At 39.5% G+C, this 22,290-nt stretch overlaps 1 protein-coding gene across 3 annotated transcripts in view; it reads left to right on the top strand.

Moving 5' to 3' along the window:
- Positions 1-434: 434 nt before the first annotated feature.
- Positions 435-22,290, top strand: part of Lgr5 (leucine rich repeat containing G protein-coupled receptor 5) — a 123,034-nt gene continuing 101,178 nt past the window's right edge. For all 3 annotated transcript variants that reach the window (XM_026386658.2, XM_026386657.2, XM_026386656.2), the window contains exon 1: positions 435-646. In XM_026386658.2, the coding sequence (XP_026242443.1) occupies positions 435-646 (212 nt within the window). The remainder of the gene's footprint in view (positions 647-22,290) is intronic.

The raw sequence follows: 22,290 nt of genomic DNA, 5'->3' as shown, positions 1-22,290 counted from the left end.
CCAGCCAGGTCTCGGGAAAAGAGGGAGGGGACAAGCGGAGGGAAAGTGGGGCCGGGCTGGGGGTGTCTGGAAAGCTGGGCTGCGCTGACGTCACTGGGCGCGCAATTCGGGATCCAGCGCTTTAAAAAACGAGCGTGCGAGCGGAGATGCTGCTGCACACAGCTCAGACCGCCTGCAGCAGCAACGCGCACCGCTACTGCCGCGGCTGCATCAAGGGCTGCTCCGGGGGCCAGCGTGGCTGCAACGTGCTCCGCGATCCCCGCGGAACTTCTCCTCGGCGCTCCCGGCGGGGGGCAGGAGCGCAGTGCCCAGTGTTACAGACGCCCGCTGAGTTTCAGAAGCCGGAGGAGCGCCGCCTGGCGCGCCGCAGTCCACAACAGTCCCGGCGTTGCCCTCGGCTGGCGTCTGGCTCGCGGATCCCTGCCTTGGGCACCATGGACACCTCCCGCGTCGGCGTGCTCCTGTCCTTGCCTGTGCTGCTGCAGCTAGCGGCTGGAGGCGGCTCGCCCAAGCCCGGTGCGCTACCGCGGGGCTGTCCCACACACTGTCACTGTGAGCCCGACGGCAGAATGTTGCTCAGGGTGGACTGCTCGGACCTGGGACTCTCGGAGCTGCCCTCCAACATCAGCGTCTTCACCTCCTACCTGTAAGTGAGCCCCCACCTCACTCCCAGAAGGGGGCTAGAAGTGGGAGGGAGCTACTCTGAGTCAAGGCTGGGAGACTTAGCGTCCTCCTGCTTTGGAGGGGGCGGGCGACTTTGCCAAGGGCATCCTGGCTAGACCAGTTTCGGCTCCCCGGAGAAATGCACGTGTTTTAGAGGTGTGTAACGAAATGGATTCACTGCGACCCAGGGAAAGAGCTGGTGCGCCGCAGCTTTGCAGTCCAGAACTAGGCACGTCGCAGGGCACATTCCTCCTAATGTACAAGCATTTGTGTGCAGAATGAGCACGAGTGTACAGGCATTTTTGTGCAGAATGGGCTTTTGTGCCCAGGAGGCTGAAACCCAAGAGCAGGATGCCTGACTGGTCCCTACCCCAATCCCCCGGTTTTCATCCAGTTGCTTTCCTTGAAGAGATGGGCTATAAAATGTCCCACAGGAGAAACCTAACATGCCCAGCTCTAAGGGACTTGCTCTGCATCCTTAGCACTGTAGCGCGACATAACCTTTTTTTTTTTTTTTAACGGAGTGATTAAAATGTGGCAACCACAAACCCCGATTAGGGCTGCCAGAACGTTATCTTTACCTTTGGCTGCCCGAGCCGCCCTTTGAAGTACCGATGGCCGCAGTGTAATCTTTAACCATCTCCTCCCCCGGGGGAGGAAAGGGAAGTGGGCTGAAGGCGGCCAGGCGAGTAAACAGTGGCGCCGACTTCCAAGAGGGGGGTCCTGAAACTCTCTGTCTTCCATGGGGGGAACCTCCCACCCTTTCTTTTCCTAATACCAAGTCCAAAGCCCTGACCTCGGGAATGAGGCTGAGGCTCATTTTATAATTCTGTCTCTGAGAAGCCCAGACCGGAGAGTAACAGGTGGTTGACTGGATGAGGTGGCTCAGAAAGGAACTCTGTTCTCGGGGACCAAGGTGACTACTCCCCCCAACTTCCTGTCAACCATCTGGAGTTCTGTTCCTTGGGGCCAAGAGCCCAGGGTCGAGGCCACCCTGGGAAAAAGCTCTCCTGGCCACGAGGTGAAACATTTAGATTTTAATTCAAGACCTTGCAGTGAGCCCATCCCATACTCGTTTAATCTGTTTCGGCTTCTCTGATGTACCTTGGCACGAGCGAGTTGGGATGTTTGTGAACTCGGTTTTTCCTCTGTTTAGTTGCTTTGTGGAGGAAAGAAACAGAGGCTTACGCAATGTTTTCTGCCAGGTAGTGAGTTTTTCTTTCTCTGGAGACAGGATAAGGAAGAGAAAAGAAAAAGGGGGGAAAATATTGCATTTAAAGAAAGGCAAAATCCTGATAAATTTTAGTATTGGTAGGTGAGAGTCGCCTCCTCCACGACCATAAAACTGTTTGGGTCGCTTTTCTTCATCCAAGCAGGATATAAAATTATTTTCCCCACCAGGTTTTCCCTTCAATTACACTCATAGCATGTGGTAGTGATATTTTTCCAGGGAGGGAAATCTGTTTTCAAAAATGATCATCCTCTCAGAATTCACATTTCCTTCAGAACAGCTGTCCCTGTTAGGAAACAGAATATACATCCCCAACCTTTCTGGTTTAACTGCTAATGTCAGTGACTCAAAGATAATGTGTTCTCCGGCATAATGAATTTCTAAGGCCAGGTTGGCAATTTTACTTAAGAGCCTACACTATTCTTTCCCACCACCCTGAAGAAATTCACTGTATACAAGGATGTTCAACCTTATGCCCCCAGCCCCAACATTTACCCACTATTTAAATTATACGTTAATTATAAAATATATTTAAGAGTACGGCTAATAAATTTATGCATAACATTGGGGCATTTTTTTCCTCCTACTTACAAGAAGAACATTTGTTAAGCTTCTGTTACTAAAAGCCTAAAATTATGCTTTAAACTATTTCCCATCGTACCTCAAATCCATTTAGTAGTATCTTCCCTGTGCTCAGGAGAACTTACTGCCACCTACTGCCACTGTTCACTATCTATCATTAATAGATAACCCCTTAAAGTTAAGATACAATTAGAAAGTGAATTAGTCTTCACATTATTCTTATGCTATTTGATGCCAGCTTGTATCCTAGTCTAAGAGGAAATTTTCTCTGTGCCCTATAAAACATTAAACTCAGAGTGTCTGTGTAAAATTAGACAGGGAATGTTAACCACTTGCTTCTGGTCTCTGAAATTTCAAGGATTGTGTGTGCTGATTGTAGATATCAGTCCTAAAGTGAAGAACTGGCCAGATACTCCTTAATGTGTGATGTCATGACTTGTTCTCCCTATAGAGTGCAGAGTGCCAAGGACCATGGGGTGTTCTTTTGTCATGGATTGAGAGTTGTGAGATTACAATCACAGAAGCTCTGTGCAGACATTAAGGGTAGATGATGCCCTCTTTTGGTTACACCTAGTATTATCTGACCATTTCTGCCTTCACTTGGTTAGTCATAATCTAAAACAGTAGTTTTATTGATTTTCTTATTTTAAGAAATAACTTCATTTGCTCTTGAAAGGGGACATTAAGTTATGTTCCCACTCCACTGGGGCCAAAAGCTTTGATGGGAAAATTTAAGTAAGTAAAGACTAATGTGGTTAAGAGGCCAGAACTACTGTTATTGTTTGTAGTAAGTTATCACCATTTATTTAGTCAAAATATTATCTCCTAATCCTCCTAAAGAAAGAACAAGCATTTTATTTCCTTCCAACAGATTGACATGGTAAGTTCCAGCTGACCACTTTTGGAAAATAGATTTGCTGCAATCTAATAGTTGTCTAGTGAAACCAGCAGGTAAAGAAAGTTCTCTAAATCTATTCAGAGAAGGCAAGAACTGTTTGTGCATCATTTTATAATCTTTCTTCTGAGAAAAGCTAAATCTTAAGCCAATCCAAACATTAATATTAGCTCTCTTTTCTTACCAAACTCCATCCCCCAGTAGATCTGTAACCAGACCATTAACTGTAATGGAAACTCCTAGAAGAATCTCAATCCTAGTCTCTCCCCATCCCCTGTCTTTTCCCTCAACTTCTTCTCCTACCATCCACCCCGATTGGTTATAGGCTCTCATTTTGCTAACAGAAGTCAGTGAAGTTCACTCTGCAGAAAATAAGGACCCCACCAAGGCTAAAACATAAAAAGAGACAATAATTGTTTACAATGCTTAATATATCTCAATACACCAAGAAGGATCAGTCAGAAATAAAGTAGGTCTAATCCTATTATAGATAAGTTGTTTTAGTCCTTCAAATACAAAGGATTTTGCTCCTAGGGTCTTAAAAAGTAAAATCTCCTATGTTACTTTGATGTGTCTTTCATCTAGTTAGTGTGGCATCAAGGTAGAAAAGTAAATTTCAGTGAACAGCCTAATATAGTAAATAGACTTTTCTTTATTGGTCTAGAATGCAGATTTTCCTTTTAAACAGAAACTAAGTTTTTCTTTGCTGTTGCTGAATGGCATAAACATTTTATCCATAAGCAAAGTTATGTTATATGAACCAAAGAAACCAAGAGAGATTTTAAAATTTTACATAACTTGATTACTTTCCCCTATGTCATTTTGAAACAAAATTTGATTTTATACATAATTAGTAAAACTGATGTTAATAAGAACTGATCAAAAACCTCAATTAGTTAAATTAAGAATGGCCCTGGTATCATATATATGTTTTAAGCATTAAAGATGCAGTTTCAAAATTCAAAAATATTTTAGAGTCTTATACGAAAATAATGTAATATATTTCTTGTTTCCTTCTAGCTGAGAAAAGTACTTTAAATAAAAGACTATGTTCATACTTTAAATAAAAGACAAAGTTCGTACTTTATAAATGGTTATAAAAGGATTTAGATCAATTGCAAAATTCATAGAAGTTACAACATTCTTTTAAACTTTGTCTAAAATACAATGATATCAAGAATTTTCTCCATTTTAATAAAGTTCATTCTTTTTCTCCAGGATTCCTGGTGGGTTTTCCCATAGACTTTTTTGTTATGGGGCAATTATTGAAACTAATTAACTAAATTTGTCTGAGTAATTTTTTTAATAGTGAATTGTGATTCAAACAATTTTGTAGCATAAATTTGAAATAAATACATTACTGAATATGTTCAATATGTGCATGACAGAGTTCATGTGACAAGAAAGAATTTTTACATAATAAATGTGACCTTTAGTTTTTTTCTTCTTTCTTTCCTCTGCATTTTTCAAAGCAAAGACATTCTGATGAAGCAACAAAAGGTAACAATCATAAATGAGTAAGAAGATTGAATAAGAAATAACCTTTGTGGTTAAATAAAATTGTTTTGATAGTGAGACCATTCATACTTGGATGTGTTTAAAGAAGTTGAGAAACATAAAATCTGCCCATGATTTTAGTTTTTATCTCAACTGTTTGATCACTTTTAAATTCCAAAACATATAGCTGTCAGAAGCAGACAAATAACGTCAAGAGCAAAGGATTAACCCAATACAGCTATCATGAAATTAAAGATATTACAGAATATTTATGGTATTATAACTGATATATAATTTTTACTTACCTTATCAAAGTGTTTTTATATTTCTTCTATCATATTCATCATTTAATTACTTTAACCATGTTAAAGTAATAAGTATGGTTTCCAATTAAAATAAATTATATGCCATAAGATATAATTGAAAAACAGTAGAGAGTTTTGTATTGCACAATATTATATTTTTTGTTATATTTATATAAATTTAGAATACAGCTAAATGATACATTTCCATGTGAACAACCCTCATGTGGATTTTTTTGGTAAATTAAGAAATCAAATTCTTCCCAGTAAGATTCAACCTCCTCCCTCCTACCACAATGTTTACCTTTATGGCATCCATTTTGGTAGTAGGGAGATGAATCAAACTGGCACTAAAGCCAGACTGAAATATTTTTTACCAAATAAAATCAGCTGATTATCTTGTCCTGTTTCTCTGTTTGATGCATTTAGTAGAACTTCACATGTTAAATCTGTCCAAGGGTTCTAATCCACTGTAACTATTTTATTCTCAGTTCTTTCAGCCTTAATCCACATTTTTATTTATACCAACTACATGTCCAATTTCACCTGTGGAACTCATTATATGTGAGGAAAGGAGATATTGCACAGGTTATAATGTGGAACTTCTCATTAAAATTCTTCTAATTTAAAATTAATTTGGTTCTTTACATCTTCCATGGTGGGAAGAAAGTCCATTTTGAAATATGTGGCATTTTCTCCCACCTCTTCCAGTAAATATTCCTGTTACATTGGTTGAGCCCAATGATAATGCCTTATTTGAAAATGTAAGATAGAACTTGAGTCATTTGGTTTCAAGAAATGGAATAATAGGATTCAGTGGTCATGCTAAGTCTCTCAACAGGGTGGTAGCTTTAGTGGGGAAGCTGTTGAAGAGATGCTTCCTCATACCCTCAAAAATTACTTCCAGTCTGAATGTATATGTCTAGAACTGGAGAAGCTGAAATTTACTTTGAGAGTTTGCAAAGGAACCAGCCATGACTGTGAAAACATCTTCCTTAAGTCAGATGGAATAATACTCCAGGATGTAATGAGAGGCTTTCTTTCCTTCAGAGTTTATTCTCCTCATTTATCTATGAGTACACCTCCAGGGTAGGAAATTTTCTACTTTATATTCCAAATTTGTCAGAGTGCCCAACTCTTACGGGATATCCAGTAAATATTTGTAATGTTGAATTTAATATAATTGGCTGAATCAGCTACTGAAATCCTAGTAGCTAAAAGGGGTCTGAGAAAGATGAGAACTACTAGTCTACAAGTAGCAGAATAACACAAGGCTCCTGGTATCCCACAATTGTGGCCCAGTACCATTTGAAATTTCATTGAATTCTATGTAGCTTAAATGATGCAGTGAGTTGTTTATTTTAACACACATAATAATTTATATACCCAAGTTTCCTTATTATTTTAATAAAAATAATGAAAATAAAAGCTGAAATTTATACTGTGCTCCCTGAGTGTCAGGAACTATGTTGAATGCTTGACTCAGTTGTATGTCTGTAAATTTTTTCCAAGGACATTTTCGTTGCTCTAAATACTTTTGGAACTCTTTGAAATTATATTCAGGACTAGTCTGCAAATGAGACAAGAAAACCAGTCTTCTAATTTACATTTATGCCTTATAATGATTGTAGTTGGTGCTGAAATATTTTACCATATTTTTCTTTTCAAGGACACAATTTATGCCAGGTACAATGGCGCACACCTGTAATCCCAGCAGCTCAGGAGGCTGAGGCAGGAGAATCTGAGGCAGGAGTTCAAAGCCAGCCTCAGCAAAAGTGAGGTGCTAGGCAACTCAGTGATACCGTCTCTCTAAATAAAATACAAAAAGGGCTGGGGATGTGGCTCAGTAGCCAAGTGGCCCCGAGTTCAATCCCTAGTACCACCAAACCTCCCCCGCCCCCCAAAAAATAAACAGAAAACAATTTACCAAGCTTTATTTCTTTAGGGACTTCCAGAACAAAATATAGTTTCTAATTTTCAATAAAATCAGCATGATGTGATCTAGTTTAGGGCCAAATATTTTAAATTTGATCGGTATGTGTCTTTTTTTATGTCTACTTTCTTACTATCACAGAAATCAATTTTCTTGTCTAAATTGTGTGTGTTTTAACAGTAGACCAGTGAGACAGTCTTCTGAGTCAACCAGAAATCTGAACAAGACAGAGAAAAGTCTCCTCCTTCAAACAAAACACCTTTCTGAATTTCTTCAGTCCTTTGCTGCTAGAAACCTGATCTACATTAATCATTTGTGGTAGTACTGGGTCAACATGAAGTATCAGTGTGTGACCAGTTAATTATAAATTATATTCAGTGCAAAAAAACCCTCATCAAGTAATTGCTGATATTAAGAAAATTTGGGATACATTGGGGCACAATCTCTAAAATCTCTTAAAATGACATTCTCATCTTTTAGTTTTCTATTAACCCTAACCACTTAAAATTATTCAGCAATTTCTAATTTTCAAGTGTCTCACTTTTTATTTGCAAGCCTTTTTTTTTTTCTTTCTCATATTCCTTTTATCCTTCTTGCCTTTAGAAGAAGTTTCCCTTCATCTGCAGACAAGGACTGTGGTGGTCAAGGGGGAAGAAAGCGATCTCATGCACACACTAGCACACACCAATGAGAAACACGTCCCTTTGTGCCACCAGCTCGGCGGAAATGACACATACATACATTGACAGGGCACGGCAGTGGAGAGCCAGCCCTTTAAAGGGGAGAGACGGAGGGGCTGGCTGTGTGAAGGCACCTTCAGTTCAGTTCAGAAGCTGAAATGCAGAAGACAATTGTCCTGGCAAAGGGAGCCCAACTCCAGCTGAGAACGCGTGCTCTGAGCTGACCTTCCTCGTCAGCCTGCCAGCAGAGATTAAGCTTTCCTCAAGTGGTTCCTTGTTAGCCCAGCCTCTCCCCAGTGTTGCTCATCTTTCACAACTGGAAGCCAAGTGTTTCAAACTGTTACTCAATTTTGCAGCCAAATTCCTTTATTTCCTCCTTCCACCTCCTTGTCTGCCTCTCTCTCTCTCTCTCTCTCTCTCTCTCTCTCTCTCTCTCCTCTCTCCCTCTCTCTCCTCCCTCCCTCTCTCTCTCTCTCTCTCTCTCTCTCTCTCTGTCTCTCTCTCTCTCTCTCTCTCTCTCACACACACACACACACACACACACACACACACACACACCATTGTGGTCACTAACTTCACATATCTGCCTTTCCAAAGTCTTCACTATGCAGAGAATTTTTTGTGTGTTACTTAAAAACTGGAAAACACTTTTGTCCCTCTTTTTTTCTTGAAACTTTGATTACATAGAGCAAGGGACCTCTAAAAAAGATGTCTATTTGCAAAAAATAACCTTCCTTTGATCAAAAAAGCCGCAAAAGCGTACTCCTCAGGAAAGTAGAAAACCACACATGATCTCAAATGGAAAAAATATGAAGAATTCGCTGAATATTTAACCTTACCAAATAACAGAGATATTATTTTAAAGTTGGTTGGTTACTGTGGGCTGTGTCAGAACCTTCGTTGTGTTGTGTTTGGGTTTACCCAATGTTATTGTAATGAGTTTATTGGTTCAACACACATAGTGCTTGAAGTTTTTAGGTAATAAATTTTCTTGGGAAGCACTTGCTTGAAGGAGCTCTGTTACATAATCAATTGTTCCTTAAATCTATCAGCACAAAAATTACCTTTCAGATTCTGTATACATATGTGGTGAAGGTTATTTGATTATGAAAACCAAATAAAAATGGTGATTAAGAAGATACATTTCTTAATCACCATTTTTGTGTAAATGAGACTTTCACAATAAAGGTTTATTTCATGTTTGTTGAATGAATCTACAGAAGGAATTTGAGTCTCCTAGTAAAGTCTGAGATAAAACTCTTCCTTTTTATTTTCTTTTCCTACTTCCTACCTTGAAGGGATCCTTACCAGATATGCTTGTATTTGGCAATAAGCCTACTCTACTTAAAATGGTTAAAGTGTTAACTGCGCAGTAGAAAAAAAGCCTAGAGAAAGAATGGCAAGAGAAATAGAAAAGCTAACCAAGGAAGTCTGCTACCCATGGAACAGTGCTGACAGAACTGAGAGACTGAGCCACTGGACTCCGCTAAACACCTGCTCCCAGATGGTACACTTCTCCACCCCTCTCCATCCTTTACTGACAGATGTGGCAGAGGAGAATCAGGACACATTTTCCTTATCTCCACCCCCCATCACAGGCCTTCCCACTACAAGACAAAGGGAAGTTTAGAAAGAAGCATCTTTGAGATTAAAGTATCAACTCTAAGTGCACCAAAGTTGGGGTCTTTGATTTTTAACTTAGAGAAGCCACATCACTCTCCGTGTGGTGGAAGGTCTTAGCTCATCTGCAGCCCCCGTTCCCCCAGCAGCTGTTGTTCTCTGGGACTCAGTGTAACAGAGCACAGGAAGAAGTTCAAGATCTTTTTTCATTGAATCTTCAAGCTCGGTTTAGCAAAAGGAAATCCTAGTTAAACCAGATTCTCCCAGGGTGTAAACATATCTCATTTGGAGAACTCAAAAGTTTTAGCAACATGATTAACTGACAGCAAGTGTCCACCTTCCACCTTACAGCTGCTGGCTTTCCAGAAAAATACCCACCTCCCCGGGGTCTTGCAGTTGTGGGAAGTGTCAGGTGGACACCGTCTGGTCCCCAATGACTGTTACGTAGTAATTTGAACACCCTTTTGCCGTAGCTGTAGAAGTGTCTCAGAACTTAATTGTATACTGGGAAGGAAAGGCTAATTTGGGTAGCTTTTTGTTAATTGTAATAAAATCAATTCAGAGCTTGAGTTAATAGCAAACTACACTGAGAATAAGTTCTACAAAGAACTGAAAGGATAATCTTTTGTCCACAAATCGCCAGAATGACTAAGCTGTATAACTAAGGTCACGTTACACAGTACTGAATTGAAATTTAATAGTGATTGCTTGAACACTACCCTAATTTCCCAAATAAATAGAATTAAATCATTGATATGAGTTGCTGGAGGCTTCAATGAGTCAAAAGCTATGTCGACCTATGGAATGTAGAATGGAGGCCATCTCCAATCCCTTCATTTCACTGATAGTGAAATTCATGTTCATAAGAGCTAAATGATGTGCCCAGTCACATAGCTGGCAAAGATGGAATTGGAACCCAAATCTCCTGAAAACCTCAGTCCAGAGCTCTCTTTTCTGCTGTAATGATAGACATTGAAATAAATTCTGAAAATCTCAGTCACTTTCCTAGGTGATGTCAAATGCCCTGTTGCTTTTGCATATTATCATCAGTGTTCACATCTAGCTTTATGTCTGAATTTTAACCTTATCATTTTATTTTGGTTCACTGCAGATACACCCAAAAATCTGTAGAGCAAAAAGGAATAATCAGATTTAATTTGAGGAACACATCATTAATTTCCCAAATTTTTGTTCATAGTTAAACATGTTTATTGTAATTTACATTTCATTTAGTTTATTCAGCCATATTGAGTTCACCTAAATGTCTTTTGATATCTGTTTCCTTTCTACTCTAGCAATGATGTTGCATTAGTTCAGGGTCTCCTGATTTTTGGCCTAAATAATTGTGGCAGTCTACTTCCATGGTCTATGTAGACCCCCAACACACATGAACACTCCCTGCCACTCCCCACTAGTTCGTCCAAGATGCCTCTCTGGTCATGTCTCTTTTATATTCCACCCTTCAGTGGTTTCCTGTAGCTTTCATGACCAAGTTTAATATCTCTGTTTTAACATCTCTGTTTATCCTACCAAGCTGGCTTCTCTTACATTATCCCCTGCCTATGACCCCTGCTGCCTGTTCCCCCTCCCCATTCCTTTCTCTAACCATATCAAACTACAATTTCCCTATTTCGTGCCTCCAAATGTTCACATGTGCTGGCCTCTGCTTTGAATGCCTTTCTTCTTTTGCATCTTGCTAACTCCTGCAAGCTTTTCTATATTCACTTCAAACCCCACTCCTTCTGGGAAGCCATCATGACCATCACTGAGAAGCCCATCTTATGCCCCACTAATGCTGAGCCTGCCTTAGTCAAAGCACTCACCACACATAATCGCCACACTTGATCTTCATGTCTGTTTCCCCTACTGACTGTGCCCCTTGAATTACAGATGTGGCTTTAACAAAGAAGAAAAGAACCTTCCTGCATTTTGGATCAGAACCCAAAATTCTTGTGTATTCATGGTGTTTTTTAAATGTTCTGTATTGTGTTGTGTTCTAACATCTGGGGACCTTACTGATCCTGGAGAGATTTCTCCCTTCTTGGGCTAGCTAATTCCAAGAGAGAGCAAATGCCTCCTCTACCATATGTCTTTCATATGCAAACCAACCAATCCAAAGCCCACCCCCAACCACCTCCTTTATGGACTTTTGCAGGGCTTGAATACTTTATGTCAATATTTCCTGTCCTAATCACCCCAAAGCCAGATACCAGACAAGATGGGACAGCCAGTACACCTTAGAACCCACTGAAATTTTTCAAACTAGCCAATTCTTAGCAAGTTTACCCTGCCTTGTTCATTCTTTTCTATGGAAAATATAATAAAGGCTCTGTGCATGTTCTTCCCCCATTTTCCTGCCATCTGACTGACCTTGGTGCTTCCCTATAAGGCCCAGCATAGCATGGGTGCCCACTTCTCTTGGGAACTATAACTAGAAAGCTGTCTTTCCAGTAGCAGCCATCTCCTTATCTGTTGTTTTCACCATATCTAGATAATATCAAAAACTACATTTTGAAACACCCCAAGCCCATGCCCATCTTTTCTAGGCTTCTTCAAAAGGGCACAGGGACAGGGAACACTAAGGAGAGTCAGCACCACTTTCTCTCTAAAGGACACTCTCTGGTTCCTTATGTTCTATGTAAAGCTTATATGTCATCCACTCCTAAGATACCAGGCACTGTTTTTCTGACCACGAAGAGACTAGTTGATATAATCTCTGATACAATTTTATAATGTGATGACAAGAGAGATTTCTTTCCTCCAAACCTGGAAGACTACATACTGTTGGAAAAATTCCCGAGACAGAAGAGGAAAAAAAATCAAAAGGATACTATTAATTCATTTACTCTCAGCTTCTCATTTGACCTTCAATTATTACTGTTTCTACCTTAGAGATCAGAACATCCCTTGATGATCACAGCACTATCTTGAATGACCTTGGCAAGCAGTTCTGTGCCTCAATGTTTTCATCTGTAAAGTGGCAAAATTGGAAAAATAATGCTTGCAAAGCACCTTGCATAGCACCTCATATATAGGACATACCTTAAATGTTAGGTGCAACTGTTTTTATTGTTGATGATGTTACAGTTGCTATCACACTAAACTCATACTTTTCAAATATACCATGTTGCCTCTTAAATTTTATTCCCCAAAATATTAATTGCCCTCAAGATTTACAAGTATGAATGTCACTTTCATTAAACAAAATTTTATAATGCTTTTTTAACAAGTAGAGAATAGCAGAGAAGTGCCTACTAGGTAAAGAAGATTGGAGAAACCAAGAAGGGACAGCTTCAAATGCATTAAGTGTTACCCAGTATCTGTTATAAATAAAGATATCATTTCATCTCTGGCCCTTGGCATTAAATAGGTAAAGATTCTGTGTTTTCAGTGTATTATTATATTTGTGCATGGGTGTGTTGACACTGCTAACATCTCCAGGATAGCTGATAGCTGAATGAATGCTTGATCATGGCATAATGTTAGAATTCCACACCTCAGACATGATCCAATGAATGACCAACAATTTGCAGTCCTAAGGTTGAATTATTTTCTCTTTTTCTTTAGCCCCATCATCTTTCCTGACTATGTAGAAAAAAAATCAGCTTGGTATCTTCTTGGTCTCTTAGGACCTTCATGATCAGCTATTGATTTGCTACAGTGGCAGGTGAGAGATGATGGACTTTAAGACTGAAAGAAGTTAGATAATTTAACCTTTTCTTAGGGCCAAAAAGTGCATTCAGGAAAAATCAAGATTTCAACACAACAAAAAAATGTGTTTCATTTTTTTTTGTTTTGTTTTAATATACCAACAACTACAAAAAAAATTATTCTCTAAAGACCAAAACCAGTTAAAGGAATAGGCTTTTATCTCTGTGAAAATATACCCAAAGAGTTAAATTTTCAAAGCAACTCCAATAGCTGTCTTTGATAATGACACAGTTGGTTCAACTGAATTGCATGAAGAATCTTTCATCAGTGACCATGATGAGGCTAAATTTATTCCTAGGGAAATAATAGGTACTCATGATGTGAATCTATGTAAGAGAGGGAATTCAAAGCTAAATAGGGGATCAAAGTCCCACTTGAGCTTGTATTTTGAGCAGGAAGCCTCTGAAAATATGCATAGTGTCCCCAAAAGAGTGGAGAGATGGCTGAGCAGCCCTTGGACCAGTCTTTTCCACCCAGGGCCTCTAAATACACCCAGTTTTCCATCTCTAGAGACACACTAAACCCCTCTGCAAAAGAGATGTGTGCTTTGCCCACAACCTTTGATATCAAGACAGCAGGTTTGTAAAAGACAAAGGAAATCTCCTTATATCTTACTACATGTGAAAAGATGATTCTGAATTCCTGAGTGCCTATTAAGTTAGTAACCCAAGAAGCTGCTTTATTTTAAAACTCTAAAGCCAAAATGGAAGGAAGTTTCAGGCACACATTGATTACTTGTTATCCAGCAGCACAGATTGAAGAAAGGGACTCTGAGCCCAGCTTTATTCAATGGTTTAAATCATCACCAAACCAAAGAGAAACAAAAAGCAGCAAAAGTCAAACAATGTCAAGAAGAGTCAGAAAGGTGTCTCTCTCAGACCAAGGACAATTCTTTATATAAAAAAAGAGGAGGAGAAAAGTGGCAGCCCAGAAGAAATGGTGGCAAATTAGAAAGGAATAAAAAAAGAAATTTCAAGGTGAAGCAAAGGACAAGACAGAAAAAAGAGCCAGGCATGGACCAAGCTGCCATGCCAGTCCTAGACCTTGGCTACTATCTTCCCTGTGGAACTGGCTCACCCCAGGGGTAGGTTCAGTCCTTCAAGGGGCCCAAAATGAGTTTCTCTCTTATGCGTGCACATACACACAGACACAGACACAGACACACACACACACACACACACACACACACACACCTTTGCATTTACATGTGAAAGAAACACAGAGAAAACACACATTTTGGAAATAACCTTGAAATCTCAAAACAAATGGATCTGCTCTATTTATAGTATGATAAAACAATAGGCATGCTCCTAGGAGCTGCTCAATAATTAACATTATGGTGTGGCAAAAAGTAAAAAACAAATGCACTAGATTAGAAGTGTCTATCTGTGGCTCTCAAACTTGTCAGTACATTTTTACCACCTGGTAGCTAATTTAACCATCTTGAAGCTGAGATCACACGCCAAATCAAGCAAAGCAGAATCTCCAGGGAAGGAATGACGCATCAAAGTGTCCTGTAGCTCCCAAGGCAAATTCAATGTACAGCCAAGTTTGAGAACCACTGGTCTAGATCTCGCCAGAATCAGCCACAGAATCTCGGGCAAGAAAAATTTTCTCCCTGCCTCAATTTTTCACCTCTGTAAAATAAGGGAGGTGAGCACATGCTGTGAGTTCTCCTCAATGGATAGTTCTACAAGTCTATTAGCTTGACTTTTGTGGGTATTGTAACAGGACAGGTGTAATAGGATTGTACAAAATAGGAGGTTTCCACACATCCACACCCACTCCCATTTTTTTTTCCAGGAAATCTGAAAGAATTGTTTACTCTCCTGCAGTGAGCATTATTTAAAATGACTTTATTTGTTTTACAGTTTAGAGGGCCTCCCTAGGTAGCCTCAGGAGCCCATTCATTTCATTAACATTAAATCAACAAGCAGACCTTCTTTCTGCCTCTCTCTAGCAGGATTAATGGATTTTGGCATGATTTGTGCATATAGCAGCAAAACCTCGTGCTGAGAAAGCTAGCAGGCTTGACTAATTCCCAGCAGTGCTAACTTCATAAACTTATTTTAAGCTTTTAACTTTGACTGAAGATTAAAGGTAATGACTTCATGTTACGTTTGAATGTATAATGTTCAAGATGCATCAAAAAATTATACAAACAGAACAAACTCTTTGATAAATTAACATATATGTGGGCATATATAGGCATGTGTTCTTTAAAACCTTTTTATTTGTTCTAATTAGTTATACATGACAGTGGAATACATTTTGACACATAAATGGAGTATAACTTTTCATTCTTTTGATTGTACATGTTGTAGAAACACGCAGGTCATGTAGTCATAAGTGCACATAGGGTAATAACATCCGATTCATTTTACTGTTCTTCCTGCCCCTACACCCCCTCCCCTCCTATGCTTATGAAAATATTCAATTCTGTGCATGTAAAAAAGGATTCTCTTAAATATAGAGAGATTTCTGCCATAAATATCCATTATTCTGAGTCGAGCTTTGACAGTTGTATGAGGACTTATGGTTAGTTAGAACATCATAAATATGCTAATAGAAGATCCAATGTTATGAAGCTGTAACATGACAGAATGTTGAACGTGAATTTTTTTTTTCTAAGGAGCAAAATTGTCTTACTCCACAAAACCAGTTATCATCCAAAAATAATCCCACACATGACTATGCAGACACAGCTTTCTAGACATCCTGAAATTAAATTCAGAATTCAGAGAAGTCTGCATGAGGAAGGGGCAGAAAAGGGGGGAAAATACAATATTTCCAGCCCATCTGACAAGACTACATGAAAAGCTTTTGATCAAAGGGTCTTAAGTACACTTTACTGGTGTGACAAACAACATTTTTATCCCTTTATTAGATTTATTTTTCTTCTAAAAACTGCAGTGACCAGGCTATGGTTTGTGAAAGAAAGCTGGCAGGGTTGTGTTCTTTGATTCCTAATTAACACCTTCAGTCTCAAAAGAGAACCAACAGAAATACCATAAAATGTTGCAGCTGCATTGTGATTCCGCTTGGTTGGTTTGTTAAAAGTCGGCTGGGCATTGGCAGCTGCGATAAAGCGAAAGCTCAATGGATGTTTTGTATTGTGCCCACTGAAGTGAAAGAAGGCAACCATTTTATTTTTCAAATGGGCAGCTGCAGAGGGAGGTTTAAATGGAGCTAAATGCAAGATTTACTGTTAATTTATAGTAAATAAATAATGAAAATAAAACCTAACCTCCCAGTTTTTTTACAGTCACATAACAGAAACATTGGTGAGAAATTATTAAGGACAATAATTTCGACGTTTCTTAGCGACCGATTTGGGAGATTGGGCAACAAGGAATAGCATTCATTTAAAATCAAAATAGCCTTTTTGAAAGAGCCGAGCAAGCCAAAGCTTTAGAAAGTGACATTTCCACTTTAAAAGGTAAAGATATATCTTTCCTGTCTTTGGTAACCTAACTCCCTCGTCCCACTTTATTGAAACCCTAAAATTTGTTCAGATGGAAGCCGAACAAGTTTCCATACACCCCCAACCTCACTTTTATAAAGAGCATGGAGTTGAATTTTGCCTTGGGTAGGGGAATAAAGGAGGCATTTAACTCTGGTCAGATAAATCTCACTCACGTTCAAAAATGCAATTAAGGAAATATGTAAATCTAGATGTTTCATCAAATGCTAGCTAAGGGGTTACTAGTTCTTTTTGAATACAATGACTGAACTAAAGAACTTCAGTGTCTGTGTAAGAACCATTGTCCAAGCCACAGTCCCTGTTGGAAACACAGTCCGGCCTGGCCGTGGGAAATATCTATACATATTTGACACCGGCCCTATTTTTGAGAGAAAGAGGATGGAAGAGAAAGTATGGAGATTTTACTGTTGCATTCTAATCAACCATGATCAGCCTAATTTGCTTTGATCAGGAAGATAAACTAATTTTTCTATGAGCTGGATAAAAATAATTAGTGAGTGAAAGCTTTCATCTTATTTCAAAAGAGCTAAAGTGAAGGGGATCAGAAATTGATGGGAGCTAAGTACATGTTTTCAACTCATCTGAGGGCATTGCTCATTCCAATACTGATACTGACATAGAAGAGGAACTAGAGATAGTTTCATGGGCTGCAGAACCACTAACAATCCAGGGATCTCCAGCACTAGGCAACTAAACAAAATTGCTAAAGGTGATTCATAATTGGTGTTTGCAGTATACAGTCCTGGTCTTTGATGGGGACATCTCTATGTTTATGTGTAAAGGTACAATTATCACCTAGTTCTGAAACATTGTGGGCTTTTTGCCTGCACATCAGCTTTTACATTTAAGTTGTTGGGGTAGCAGGTTATGTTTATTCGAACCCTCAGCTGCTGCTCCTCTGGGATCCTGTGGTCCTGGATACGCTAGAATGGGATCGGAGACCAAACTGAAACAGCCACCCAGGAACCTGACTCCGCAGATGCTTCGGCTTCACAGTGTGCTTCACTGTTTTTGTGCCAGTTCCCAGCTTCAATAGTGCCGCTTCCTCCCCTCTTGGTTTTTCTAAGAGTCCCAAACACATGTAGTTATTAGATGAGAGGGAAAGATTTGGGAATATGGGATTTTGTTTCTTTGAAAAAAGTCTACTATTTAGTGTTACTTTGTTTCTTGTTGATGCGACCTTTGCATTACTTCCTTTCCCAAACTGTTGTACTAGATACAGTATCTGTGACTCTACTGTAAACTTAATTGCTTTTTTGGCTACTAATCTCCTTTGCTAGGGTTCTTAGATACCAAAGTGTGCATTTCAAGTCAGACTTAATGTGTCTTATTTTTAAGTGGATCTTTTAAAAGGGTCAGAGTTCACCAAGTTTGAAGGCTAGAGAGAAACTATTGTGGAGTAATTCCAAAGGAAAACTAGAAAATACAATTTAAAGGCCACTCTTCTACCTTGTTTTAAAAATTACTTAAAACCTGTTTATTTACTTTTTCTCGTTTCTCTCCTCTTGTTTAAAAGGCTGGAGTCCACAAGTATTTTAGCTCCTTTATCATTTGTTTTAAAAGTTCTTAGTAATATAGGTGTTTAAAATGCATCTATTTTCACTTTCTTGCCAGCTTTCATAAGATTTAGAAAAAAGTGGTAACTATTAGGAATAAGAAATTAATATGTGGCTTGGAGGAGATCTTAACTGATATCAGCTACATGTTCTTGCATATTCACACAATTAATATCTATCGATCACCTATTTATGCTACATGCTGGGGGTATAACAGCACACAAGATGGACACAATCCCTGCCTCTGCAGGGAAGGCAGATGTTAAGCACATACTTGATTTAAATTACAAAGATTGCAAAAGGATTCCGATGGAAAACGAGAGTGCACTAAAAAAGAACTTTGCCCAGTGATCAGGAAAGATTTTCCTTAGAAAGCAATTTTAATCTTAACCTTGGAGAATGGGATGGAGTGAGCCACATAAAAGAGAGGGAAAGAGTGTTCTAGACACTTTTCCAATGAAATCTGAGCACCAGCTGAGTTCTCCTGTCAGCATTCTACAATTGTAATATACAGCTTGATGCCACAGAGCAGCAAACACCCGGTACCAGGGGAAGTCTTTTTGTCAGAGACAAAAACCATCATCACACTCAAAGTTGAAAATACTCCAGAGAGTGACATATGCCCTGCTACTTAAAGTTCATGGAATCAGACCTATCATTACTAGGAGAGGTCATAGGGATATTTTCAAAAGAGCTGTGTGGCAAAGGGCTCTACAGTTGTGTCCCCATCTCATAAATGTATCATCTGCTTTACTAGCTTATAGTTTTGCCAGACTTACCTCATTAATTTGCACTTCTTCTGAAGCATAATTATGGACTCATTTATTTACATCCATAATAATAACCTGAAAAGAAAATATGGTGATCACATTGTATAAGACTGTACATTTTCCATGCATTATATGGGGAAGCCAAACCCCTAGGGCCAGACACATACTGAGCCTTACTCCACATTGTAAGTCTGAAGCAAGATTTTCTCTCTGTCCTCTCATTTACAGTAAACTTCCCCAATTTGTGTTCACAAAGGGGAGTTAGTCAGACCTAAATGTGCACATTTATTCCTTTATTCAATTACGTACCTTAGATTTATGCATCACCTAATATCAGGCAGGTTCTAGGCCTAAAACCCAAAGATCTGCTCTCTGGAGTTTACAATTTAATGGAGGAAGATAGACAAAACAAAAGCAATTGAGGATAATAGTTAAGAGCCTCAGTCTGGAGTTGGTTGCTTGGCATTAAAATCCTGGCACTGCCCCTTATTAACTTGAGTGTTTAATTCCTCTGTGACTTCAGTTTCCTCACCCACCCGGGATTGTTCACAAGAAGTATTATTTGCAGAGCACTTAGAACAGAGCTGGGAGTCAGTACATGACGAGGTTACTCTTCTTACTAATAGAACTATAAAGTCCTGCAGAAACAGAGACAAAAACCATCATCGCACTCAACGTTGAAAATACTCCAGGGAGTGACATATGCCTTGCTATTGAAAGATGGGCGGTCATCAATCACCACTCGGACTGGGCATGTTTTCCAAAAGGCAGGATCCATATCAGCAGAGACTCAGGAATACGAAACCATGTGGAAGGACTTTTTTCAGATTTGTTGAACTAGAGGCAACCTTGCCCAGAAATGAGAGCTATGAAGACAGAAAATTAAAAAGAGCATCCCAATGGTCTCCCAACCTCCTAGGAAGACTCTGAGAGTTCAATGTGGAGAAATTGGCTAAATTTGTTAAAGCTCAGTTCCAATTATGACTACTGCCTGACAAACAAAGTTTCATGTCCTTAGTCAAGTTTTGCTTAAATGGCTGGGTCCCCACAGTACAGCAGTCCTCTGAAGCTAAAGGTTTTCATCTTGACCTGTTATTAGTTAGTTGAATGACAAAGGGGTACTAATCACCATTTGTGATCTGTTATGTCACCTGCTAAATGAGACCTTATCCAGTATACATTTAGTGAAAACATTGCCCTGGATTAACTTTATATACAACAAGGAATGCTTAGCTTATAAATTAATACCCCAGGCCACATTTAATCTATGGGCACTTCATGTCCATGAACCAATAGAAAAGTGGGAACAGGGTCAGATGGAGATCTTCCATACCTGGCTTCCTTTCTCATGAGTCATCAAGCTTTAATTCTTGCTTCTTCCTTCCATAGTTAATAATCTTCTTTCTGGCCTTAGATTTCCTATTTAAAACAGAGTTAATTTTCTTCCTTCTTCACATCCTTCCCCACCTATCCCAAGATAAGCAAATGGATGAATGATTTCTGGATAGGACTCTTGACCCCACTGTTATCTCGAAACTCTATCACCCTCACTACTGAGGGCCTTCAGCCATATTGTGTCTGCCAGAAACAGGATCATGATGGCCCTTCCCCAAGAATTGTTCCTTATCCATGCTCACTGCCAGAGCCTCTCCATTTGGAGGCTATAACCTCACTTTTGTTCCTTTTCTGGGCAAGGAAATGTGGCTGGAATCCATAGTTTAGCTCTAACTAGACCTCCAGGTTTCTGATGACCTCTGAGTCCACTCTAATCCCTTTTATGACTCTTCATGGAAGAGTCATTTCCTGCCTCTTTTCCAAAGAAGACTTGTCATTCCATTTGTTTTTATTTCCTGGGACCTGTGGTTTGCTCACTGAAAAAAAATTTTATTGAGTGTCCCATGCAAGATACTACAGAGGACACAAATGAAGTCAGTGTCAGTTAACTCTGTCTTAGAAGTTTTAAAGTCAAAAAGGTTGGGATCATTCCAGCTGTATTAAATTCAATCATTTGGCATGTTACCTGATAAAGGAATTTTCACCTAAAAATAACATCATCATTGCATTCTGTTTCTGTCCCTTTAATCTATTTATCATCATGTTCCCCACCACCAAACATAGTACCTGCAACATTCGGGTTTTACGTAAGTATTTTCTGCAGTTTCCTCAAACAGCTGCCCTTCTTTCTCCTTCCTCTCACTGCCAACATTCTTGAAAGTACAGGCTATATTCACTGCCACCGTTTGGTTACCACCCACTCACTCTTTCACTCTTTTGAAATCAGCCTGCCACCCCCACCATTCAACTGTGATCACTCTTAAGTGCCACCAATGGCCTCCTGTTGTCAAATCCAGATGGTCTTTTTTCAGCCCTCAATCTTCCTGGACCACTCTGGAGTACTAGACTCCTCCCATCCTAAGTAGGATGAGTACTCTATAGTTCCAGCCTCAGGATGTACAAGTTTGGAAATCTGCCAAGTTTATGGTTGGCCACAGGCCAAAGCTCAGTTTCCTTATCTGTAAAATGGAGTTCATAAAGCTTATCATTTGTGTCTGACAGACGCCTGGTTAGTCTCCTGATTCCTCTCCTAAACTCCCTCTCATTTCACATGTGCACCTTTGCCAAATTAATCTTTCTAAATGTGATGATGATCATGTCACCTCCCCTGCCCCCCAAAATTTCAGCAACACCCAGAGACCGGAAACTCCAAGTGAATGGCCCTTCTTCCAGGATCTCCACCATCGGTTCAGCCAGGCACAACTGTGCTCCAACCATAGAACCATACAGCTGTGTCACTTGGTCCCTGACTGACTCTCATTTAATATCTCTTTATCTCCAGTGTCTTATTTAGTAGAATCAAATGTGGGGTTAATTTAAAGCTAATGATCTTAGCTAGGGGGCTGGGCTCAGTGGTAGAGCACTTGCCTAGCATGTATAAGGCACTAGGTTTGATCCCTGGCACCCCATAAAAAAATAAACAAATAAAGGTATTGTGTTCATCTACAGATAAAAAAAATTATAAAAAAAAAGATCTTAGCAAGGAAATTCTGTGATTTTTAGCCTTATTTTTCTACATTTTCCCTTAAAGTTTCTTCAGGCATATCAGACTGGGTCCTGCTTCTCTAACCTTATTCTGCTTTCCTCCCTCTATCTCTCTGACTACACTGGCTCCATTCCCACCTTCATGTATAAAAATTCTTCCTTCAGGCTCTGCTCAAGTACCATTTCCTCATCCATGGCCAGGAGTAATCATGAATGTCACTCATCATCTTTTATGGTGCTTTTGGACCAGACAGTTCTCATTTGGATCACTACAATCTTCTTCCCACTAATTTGACTTTTGTACTTTGGCCAATCTGTCTTTCTCTT

The sequence above is a fragment of the Urocitellus parryii genome, chromosome 5 (assembly GCF_045843805.1).
Source record: "Urocitellus parryii isolate mUroPar1 chromosome 5, mUroPar1.hap1, whole genome shotgun sequence".
Classification (NCBI taxonomy): Eukaryota; Metazoa; Chordata; class Mammalia; order Rodentia; family Sciuridae; genus Urocitellus; species Urocitellus parryii.
This window is presented reverse-complemented; position numbering and strand designations above follow the sequence as displayed.